Here is a 10,730-nt window from a genome sequence, read left to right on the forward strand (position 1 = left end):
GGGGGGGGGGGGGGGGGGGGGGGGGGGGGGGGGGGGTGGGGGGGGGGTTGCTGATGCAAGCTTTCAATGGGTTAATTGGTATTTTTGAAAAACCACGAGCCATGCCGTAAGCAATTAGTCATATATACATTAAAGAGCGCATGAAAAACAGACTTTGTGTTATGGGAAAGGTCTAGATCATGTTTACAGATTGCTGAGCCTCCCAAAACGTAAATTATTAAAGCTTCAACGAGACGTACTAGAAGGATACACAAATGATCATCATTTCTGTTGGTCATGCGAAACATGGCACAAGTTGTAATACAACTTAAACTTTCCCTCATTGTTTAAATTAAAAGACATTACTCAGGCCTTAGATCTGAGGAAGCTCATTTGACTAAATCTTAGAAACATCACAGAAAATGAGTTTTAAAGTACAGGCAGTTTAGCAGTTTTCTGTAGCCTACAATAAAACAAACATCGCTGCTTACACACCAGGCTAAATCCTTTACAATCAAGGCTTGGAATCAACACCAGACATCCAAACCCTGGAACAAGTTTGACTGTGGCAGGCAAGTCAATCAAATCCATTATCTACTGCGGTATACAGCCAATCTGTGTTTAATCAGCTGGTTCTATTTTAACAAGTGAAAAACAACTCTTGCCGCTGCACATGGAACTTATACAGTAACGATGAACAATCACAACCAATCACCAGCAGTAATAGCTCAGAGCTCAAAATGATCAAATCGGCTGGCAGGAATGTCCCGCCAGAGTCGTGTTGATAAAAAAAGCCAATTTCATGCCACGATTTCAACAAATGCATCCATTGATCAAACACAGTCAGGGTTGATGCATTGACTGAGCGAATCAGGGTGGATGTTTTAACTAGAACGTCTATGATTAAATGTGTGGGATTCGTTGATTCATTGTCTCAATCGGCGGTAGAGAATGAATACTTGGGGGGAGTAATATTAAGTGACTATTAGCGTTCAAACTGGCCCCAGCAATCTGTGTTTTTTTTATTTTTTTTACTTCCCTCGCAAGATGAATTAGGTGGTTTGCGATTTGATTTACTGTCAAATTTCTTCTACGATTTATCCTGCAGTAAAAAGCTCGCCCTGCACTGACAACAGCCGCTATTGATGTTGATATGAACTTGATATGAAAGAGACATATTTTTTTCTCTCTGTTAGATAAGCGAACTTCCTCGAGGTTTTGTTGCTAACTTTATCTGTCTGTCCTTCTTTTTCCCTTGTCCCCTCTTCCCTTCTCTTCTCTCTTCCCTCTCTTGAAAGTGACACAGATTTGCATGTGGCTCCATCCATAACACGTCATATTTTACAGCTCATATCATACCTCCGCCTGTCTAAACCTCTCCGTCTCTCTGTCCGCCCCTGATGCCTGCCTTCTCTACCCCAAATCTTTCAGTCTTCTTTAGTTTCTCTTTCTCCCCTTTTCTCTTCCCCCCCATCATTCATTTTTTCTAATCTCTCATTCTACCACTTCCCCTGCAGTTATTCCTCTCTCTGTGTGTCTCCACTGTGTGTTTGCAAACTGACTTAAGGCGCCTGGACAGATTCGGGATTCAAAATGGCACTGTTTTTGGGACTGTTTGTCTCTGTTTTGGGATTTCTGCACGTTTGCAAGTGTGTGTCCCTCATGTTTTCCTCTGACTGATAAAGTGAATGACAAGTTCTCCAACTACTTGCAGAGCAAACAGACACACACTTTGACACATACAGTATGCAAAAAAGCATGCGGGATAAACCCTCCCACACAGCACCCCAAACCCCTTCAGTAAATGACTGACAGCTGAGCGTGCTGTATGTGTGCACAATATGTGTCTGTGTCTGTGAGTCATCTGACTCTGTCTGCAACTTTTATATGACATAGCGGACTACTGACAGTGAGCTGTCTAAGAGTGTATGTGTGTGTGTGTGTGTGTGTGTGTGTGTGTGTGTGAGAGAGAGAGCTGATGTGAATATGCGCGTGTGTGTGTTTGCAGACGCAACATGGTGACAGTTCCCTCTCCACAGCCTCCACTCCAATTCTGTCAGGGGTGCCACATCAGAAATCTTTTTAAAGATTAATTCTGTGGCATTGCTGCTATATTAGATAGTGCGGTGGTGAGTGGCAGGAAGGACGGGAGTGTGACAGACTGATGTATGGTATGAATCTCAGGCTGAAACTCAAATTATTGTCAAGGCAGGTTTTACACCTTATCTTGCCTCTGGGGCTCTACAGGTGCCTCATGGGAGGAAAAGATACACATTAGATAGAAAGTTCTATCAAACGAAAAAAGGGTTGAGAAGGCAAACATGTCGTAACAAGATTTGCTGCATCACAGATACAAAGATTTGCCTTTTCTTTGGGTTGCTGATCAGACCGAATACGCAATTCTAAAAGCTGGGGAATGCTGGTTTGGATGCTAGTTTGTTCAACGGGTATTTCGAAGGCAAATGTGTTTATAGCTTCTCTGAATGGTCAGCAGGAAGCCTGCCGTAATGGAGAGGGGCGAGATACAAATGAGAACATTTGCACACAGGGAAGATACAGTTGTGGGAAGAATGAAAAAATAAAAAGAGAGAAGTTCAAATCCAGCCTGCTCTCATACCTCCACACACACCTGGCCAATCGCTGTGTGAAGCAGGCAGTGGTTTTTAGAATGTGGGTTACAGAAAGTCACAAAAATGGACTGACTGACTTCGGCTGACGTGTAATGATGCCGAATCGTTATGTATTTGTTTTCTACCAATATGTACATGTAGACAAGCAGCTGCTGTGTGACCATTGTCGAACGTAGCAACTTCACAGATAATGAAGTAAAAGTCAAACCACAATCGATTTAAATGCTGCTTGTTTTGTGCGTTTGCACCCGTGTTGCTTCAACGCAGTGGTCACATTTAAAAGAATGAGGGGGCAGATCAGATTCATAGAACGTTTGAACACCTACACTTCCACTGCAAGGGAGCAAACTGAAGCAGCTGATGAGAACCGCGTGATACGGAGATTGTTTTTTGGTCAATTGCAGTTTCCAATGTCAAGCTCAAATAACTTGATGAATAAACAAAGTGTGTCATATCCATCTGTGTTGTTACAGCCCTACTTTCTGTGTGGGACAATGTGGGCGACTCAGGACAAGATGTCTCCTCGAAGTCACCGTTATCTCAATCACGATGATCTGTTTGCTCTTCCGACGCCCGTCCATCCGGCCGTCTGACTGCAGGACTTCACACTGAGCTGTTAAACTCTGACGCATCTCCACTCTTCGCTGTCTCTCCGAACCGTTCTATTCACTGTCTGGGGTTCACTTTCCTTATCAACGGGAAATGTCAGAGGCGTTTGGCAAATTTCATACTTCTGCAGCTCTAATCTGTCTGACGTTCCCGCGCTATAACACAAGGGAACATTTGCAGTTCACCTGCTGAACATCAAACAGTCTGAGAGGAGTGTTCTGCACACTTATACTGACAAAACCAACATGTCAGTCACCGCGGAACGCAACTTTTTTTCCTTTAAAATGGGAAGCCCATCCTCAAAGTATTCACTTTACCTCCCTGACAGTCCGATCAGCTTTCTAATCTTACACTGCTGGCACTCAGGATGCACAGTCTGGATATCAGTTCTATTCATGGATAAAACAGAGTGTTGGCACTGGAAAATTACATCAAAGCTACAGTACTAATCCAAGAGTCAGTGATAACGTGGCACAAAATGAAACGGCGGCTGATACTCTGCCTGTTTCATACACAGAAAGATGTCAGATCTCTGTAATGAAGAAAAATGGAGTCTGTCGCAACCACTTTTGTCCTGTGACCCCAAAGTAATGGCCCGAGTGTATCAAGTAATGTATTAAATTGGCACTTGGTACTGGCCAATACATAAATCCCCGCACTATGAATCTCTATACTATCCCCGTGCCCATGAACAGCAAAGCCTTCTTGACGGCGACACATTTCCTCAAGTCCTGACATTGGAAAAATAGAGAAAGAGTATGATTGAAAAAGGAGGCGAGAAGGTGAGGAAGAACGAGGCGGAAGAGGAGCGTGGGACAGATTCACATGGCACTTTGCAAAACAACATGAAAAAGACTTGATTATAGGGTGAGCAAAGGGAGAGGAGGGATGAATTACATGGAGATGAAGAGAGCAAGGCACAGGAGGGGGGAGAGAGAGAGGGAGCATGAAAGAGGGAAGTGGCATCAGAACGCAAAGGAGAGGGAGATTAAGACGTTTTCATTTCTATCACAGTATTCTTGAGACGAGGAACGTGCCATCATCACCCCGATCAAACACCAACGAGTTATTTTGATCCAGCTCACTCACTGAGATCCATAAAACTAGAAACTCATCTTGCTCTTTGATTTCTGTCTGTGTTCCTTTGTGATCCAAATCTAAACCTGGGCTCTTATGTTTAAACTAATGTGGCATTGAATTCGGAGGCTTGTTGTTCTTTTATTTAAATATTGTTCACCGGGTTTAGCTCGGATCGTTAGCTTACGTCATCTTACTTTTTTAATAAATGTAAGCAGGCTGGCCTGCCTGTTTCCAAGTTTTTTTCACCCCCACAGTTTTTTGTTTTTTTTGTCACTTCTTGTCGTATTTTTAGAGAGACTGTAGACGCATGTCGTTCTGTTTCGTTTCCCTTCCAAGAACCTGATATATAATGCTGCTTATAAGCTCCACAGTTTAAGCAGCTAATGAACCTTTGTAGAGGCCACATATGCGTGCAGATCATTAAATAGGATTTCTGTATTGAAACAGTAATTTATGTGATTATCCCCGCCAGCAGAGTATAAATCTAGTTTCATTACCTTTTGGGGAGTTTTTTGTGTTCTGGACTGAGTGGCAACAATCACAGACATATTCATACTTTGTTTTACATTTGGTCCATTGTAATAATAGTGCTCAGGTCAGTAAACAGGCCCTGGAACGGTAGGTGATGTATTAGTGTCTCATACAACAGCTGGTGGATGCGGGCGGCGGGGGTGGGGTGGCTCCCCTTCTCCCTCAGCAACTGGGTCAAGGTTGATGTGCCCTTGAGTGCGGCGCACGCAACCTGTTCTGGTCGTAACAAACAAGCTGTTCAGCATCTGGTTTCGAGTGTGCCTCTCTCTGATTGGTCAGCAGGTAATTGATAAAGGTGTCCCTAATTAACTGGCTGTTTCACCCTCGTTATAAACCTGATGCGAAGATTTTGGTCTGAAGGGCTTTTTTTATTAGAAGGGAAATATTACTCGTATAATTTCATGAAGAGAATAAATGATTTGGTGACATAATTAATTTAATTCTATTCAATCAACCTTTGAATCATTGATATGCTGCTTTTCCAGATGTTTCTAACAGGCTCTCTAGCTTTTCCAAAATCGCTGACCGGCTAGTATTTCCAGTGATAAAAACAAAACCCACACAGTAGCTCCCTGTCATGCCAGCTGTAGTGGTTCTTGTAACTGCTGAAGTCCACCTTTGGGACAGTGAGAGGTCTAAATATCATTAAAATCAGAGATCATTGAAGCTGCATGTTTCTAGACAGAGAGCGGGGGGGCGGGTTATACAACTGTCGAACTTCTGGCCCTACTTTGGTTGGCAACAAAACGTAACAAGGCTCACAGTTTGTGTGTGTGTGGGAAGAGCAGACAGTCGGGACGAGTGTATCGAACAACGAGTGAGTACCAGCTGGAACAGGAAAAACTAGCAGAAGAATACGCGGCTATTGCTTTTCAGTCCTAAAGAACAGTAATCATGATGAACAAGCTGGAAACAGCAGGAAGATGAAGATTCGGACAGACGATATGTGGTGTTGTTAGTGCAAATGTGTGTGATTTATAGCATGTTACATAATAGTCCAATAGCATGAGTAACTCAGAGCAAATTGTGATGGGAAAACTATTTTTTTTTTTTTTTTTGCAACACCACACTGAGTGTAATCAGCTATAATCAGCACTCCCATCAACTGATTTCCTCTGTTTATGGAAGCGCTGATTGGACCTAATTAATTGCGCAACTTAATATGTATTCGAAATCGACAGATTTTTACTGCAGAAAGGCTAAACTATTGCAGAGTGAGTCTGAAGAGACTGACCTCAACTCATGTCTCATATCTACATCGGTGTGTGCTAGCAATGCAAAGAATTGACATGCTTTCATTATACAAACATGATCAGTCGGGGAGAATTATACCGTTTACACTAAGCCGCCTAATATGACTTGGCACTTCACATCCAAGCGAGATGTGTACATGAATTTCCTCCTCTCAGGAAAAACGGTGTCAGTAAGCAGCATGTGGAAGTGGCCACTGACAGGGTCTTGCCCCCCCCGTGATTATGGCAGCTGAAGTTACACTACAATGACAGTAAAATTATGGGACCCTTCCTGTCAGAGGAGGCAGGTTGAAAGCCGCTTCAGCGATTTCAGCGCTTACGGTCAAAGTAGAAACATCATCCCACGGGCTATTATCATACAAAGAAGGTGTGTCTGTGAACTACACGACAGCAGAGCGATGCTGCAGAGTTTCACTTCTCTTTTACTTCACAAGTGATCATTTGCAGAGTGCAGACACTGGCTTGAAGTGAGCATATCAAAAAGACAACCGACTAGTTTCACAGAGCAGTGATCTGTTTCGATGGATGTGTTGATATAGTGTTTTTCGCAAAGGAAGACACAAATTTGTGGCTAAATTAAATTGTATTTCATTCTGAACAAACCACGAAGTTATTAGTCTTAATACTTTCTTACTTCTCTACCCTGCTTGTGGCTCTCAACCCCAAACCTGATGGTTCCTACTAAAATGTAAATCTTAATAAACACGGGTCACAAACAAAAATATAGTTTTAGAAAAATAAAAAAATGAAAAAAAAACAACTAGCATTACCACCTCACAGTTGATTGCCTCCTTGAATCAGTCAAGTTGCAGTTTACATCAATGTCCGTCTAATATGTCATATTTTTTATAATTGATCTTGTTAGGCATTTGTGTGAAATTAGCATAATTAGCATATGAATTATTAAGTTATGGCCAAAAATGTGACATAGCAGTGACCTCTTTTGACAGTTGACCACCAAATTCTTATCAGTTCATCCTTGAGTCTAAGTGGATGTTTTTCCAGGTGTGTGGTGGTTTAAGTAGTTTTTGGAATAAAATAGAGCTCTATAGTCCAGAGGAATAAGTTACATCAGACTCTGGTTACACCGTCAATACTTAGTAGAATCAATGAATTTCTACACTGTCAGCCTTATTCTTGCATCTGAATTTTGAAATCCAAGTTGTTGTTTTTTTTCCTTACTCTGGATAGATCTCCAACCTCCAGGTAGAAACAGATGATGAAAACATTCCAGGTCATCCACACGACCAGCCAGGCTGCGTACTGCAGAGAAAACAGGGAGGGGGGGAGAAGAGAGTGAGAGGCAGACGAGATCTGACAGGTCTTTGTTGTAGATTAAAAATGCATGTTCATGTCTTGCATTTGGAGCGAGCTGGAGACAGAGGGAAAAGACAGAGGGAGGCTTCACTTTTGATGTTGTTAAGATGCGGAGAAACAAAAACAATGGCGAAGAGTGCAACCAATCAACGGAATCAAACCAGACAGAGAGAGAAAATAGGTGTGTGTGTGTGTGTGTCTGTGTTACAAGGAGTTATACACAGGAATGCATGAATGATGGAAGTAACTCAGATTTTATAAGCTTGGATACAACTTTTATTCCATTTCAGTATCTGAATCTCCTCACTCAATTTTCTGTGTGTGTGTGTGTGTGTGTGTTTGTGCACGTGAGGGTCGTTGAGAGGTGTCGGTGGGGGGGATTACATGATGTATGGGTGGGTTGTGTGGAGGCCCTACAGCCGCTGTGAGAACTTCTGAAAGTTTTCTGACACATGAATTATTTCATCGACAGCTGCCAGAGACCAGAGTATAGAAACAAATAAAGGCAAGTTATTCCTCCACCCACTCCACATCACTGCTATAACCTTTTACTTACCATATTATCATTTGTTGTCAGATTGGCATTATCAGTCGTATATATATATATGAGAGAGAGAGCTATTTCCAGATATGAACATATGAGGGAGGATCAGTTTTTTTTAAAGTGATGACTATCATACAATTTTAATGGATGGTAGTGGTATGAAACCTACAAATGACTTCCAGAGAAACAGAAAATAAAACCTTTAAACTTTAAACTCACTCCAATCCAGTGTCTTTCAGCCTTCGTTATTCGATGAGGAGAGCTGAGTATAGTTTCATTAGAGGCTGTTGCTAAATCTAGGGCAAAGGATATGTAAAATGGCTGTTTCAAATGAGTGTGTGTGTGTGTGTGTGTGTGTGTGTGTGTAAAACCCACCCCGGTGACATATCTCGGCCTGAACTGAATCGTGCCAAACAGGCCCAGGATGACGACGATGATGTGGAGGAAGTTGATCAGGATGGGAGCCCACTGGTAGCCCAGGAAGTCTATCACCTGACGCTCCAACACACTGACCTGAGAGGAGGAGGAGGAAGAGGAGGAGGAAGAGGAAGAGGAGGAGATTAGTGGCGAGGAACAACAAATCAACGACAGTGACATTCTGAGCTTTTTGTTTCTTTCGTTTTCTTTTATTCTGTTTCTGCACAGTTGCAGACCAGGCGACACTAATATTATCCATGTTATACTGTTTGTAGAATTAGATTCTAGTGGTGGCTGGATTCTTTACGCCTTCTGTGATCCAAACATATTCAGTAACTCAAGAGCTTTGTTAAGTCCAACAGTCAGATTTTATTGGAAAAAGATAGATGTAATCATTTCCAAAATCCACAACATGTTTTTATCGAACCAAACATTCTGCTTCAATCCATATTTATTGCCCAGGAAGCTTTTCTAGTAGCAGGGGCGCCCCATGTACCACGGATGAGTCCTTACTGCAGCAGCCCAGGTTCAAATCCGACCCCAGGCCCTTTGCTGCATGCCCCCCCCCCCTTTCCTGTCTACCTAACTTATCTTTCAAATAAAAGCAAAATGGCCCAAAAAAAACTAAAAAAAGATTTGCTCCTCCACTCGTCGCACACAAAGGCAGGCACGCACCAGTATTAGCCGGTCTGGCAGCAATGTAAGAGCACCGTAAATTACATTTATATAACCACAGTGAAAACGTCTATTTTTGGGGGGCGATGGCATTATAAAATATAATGACAGACATTCATTTGAAAACCACAGTAGACGCTTTGGGCGTAAAAACAAATGTAATTCGGTGCAGCCCTAATAAACTGTCAGTAATCTATACATTACTGTTAGGCTTCCAGGACTGTGTGTGTCTGTAGTGTAGCTTTATTATCATTCAGCCACTAGAGCCTCATGCTGAGATAGTTAATGAAGTCAGCGCAGCGTATGATACGGCACTGCTAAATATATTAACACACACAGGGACGAGGAAGCAGGAGACAAAGAAGGTGGTGCATTAAGAAGAAAGAAAGAAGGATCATTACTGGCTTCATTTAGCCCAAAAAGATACCGATATTTACAGTTCTACACTATGAACCCCAAGTGTTTAAACATCGACAGCTTACATATCAAATTTGGGGTTTATTTTCCGTTTTTCTCACTCTCTTCACACAACACACTCGCACACGCACACACATGCACACACACACTTCTGCATGGCTGAGTTTAGGGAGCCCTAATGTGAGACCATATGGCAACACTACAGCCATTCACAGCCAAATAGCAGGTACACACACACATGCACACACACATAAACACACATGTGAACAATAACCTTGTGTAAACTACACCTACTCAACATTAGCTTTAAGTAGGAGAATGTTTATTGGATGCGAGACTTAAAAGAAGAGGAAGGTATATGAATGAGTGTGTGTGTGTGTTTCCATGTCATGGCAGGTCTGCTCTGCTTGCACTTGACAGCACCTGCTGTTATTGGACACACTGGGCTCAGCTGGCACCACAATGTGTGAGTGTGTGTGAGACATTGTGTCTCTTTGTGTCCCTGCCTTTATGTGCGGGACAGGCTCCGTCTCTCTGCATCTTTGTGCATCGGCTCCATTTTATTATGGAAACGCGTGTCGTGTCCTCCCATTGACAATTATGTAGTGCGCCAATTGTGCCTCTCTCTCTCACACACATATGTAGAGGCCATTATAAGAAGTCAGGAGTCTCCCAGCCCATTACTGAGGCCCCTGGGGGCCCCTCTTTCATCACCAATAATACAAACAGTCTTTACTCCAGCTGGGACGCACACACCCTCTTCAAAGAACACACAATGAATTACACACAAACACAAGTGGCCAAGAGAATATTTGTTAGTAGGGATAAATAATATTTGTACGCTTTGGGCAACAAGCGTATTGATTTCTCTTTATAGTAACACACACACATCCTTAATGGTCAGTCAGCAAAAACTAATCTTTTTTTTTTTTGCTGGTGTTTATTGTTCTAACCTGGGTAATAAAGAGCAATACTCAAAACCAGACCATCTGCTCATTTGCACCGCACTCATCTTTTGATGTGAAATTCTCATTACATGGCTCGGCTGCAAAACAACTAACTTCAGCTGCCTCGCTACATCACTCTGTGTAATTAAGTCACTGAGTTCTCCTGGCGGGGAAAAGACAAAGCATAGCACACAGCCTCCCTCTGTCACAGTCCCAGCATCCCTTGCATGTGTCAAATGACAGAAGCCTCCGATAAGGTGTGAAGTCGCCCGGCCTTTCAACAACTGTGACTCTGGGGAGAGAGAGAGAGAGAGAGAGAGAGAGAGAGAGA

General features: G+C 42.7%; 1 protein-coding gene across 2 annotated transcripts in view; it reads right to left on the reverse strand.

Annotated features, from left to right (window-relative positions):
• Window positions 1-10,730, reverse strand: part of nkain2 (sodium/potassium transporting ATPase interacting 2) — a 71,045-nt gene that overhangs the window by 31,369 nt on the left and 28,946 nt on the right. For both annotated transcript variants that reach the window (XM_031866279.1, XM_031866280.1), the window contains exons 2-3: window positions 8,319-8,456; window positions 7,265-7,345 (exon numbers count right to left, since the gene is read on the reverse strand). In XM_031866279.1, coding sequence (XP_031722139.1) covers window positions 7,265-7,345; window positions 8,319-8,456 — 219 coding nt within the window. The remainder of the gene's footprint in view (window positions 1-7,264; window positions 7,346-8,318; window positions 8,457-10,730) is intronic.

This window comes from Anarrhichthys ocellatus, unplaced genomic scaffold, assembly GCF_004355925.1.
Source record: "Anarrhichthys ocellatus isolate YVR2014 unplaced genomic scaffold, GSC_Weel_1.0 scaffold34, whole genome shotgun sequence".
NCBI classification, from domain to species: Eukaryota; Metazoa; Chordata; class Actinopteri; order Perciformes; family Anarhichadidae; genus Anarrhichthys; species Anarrhichthys ocellatus.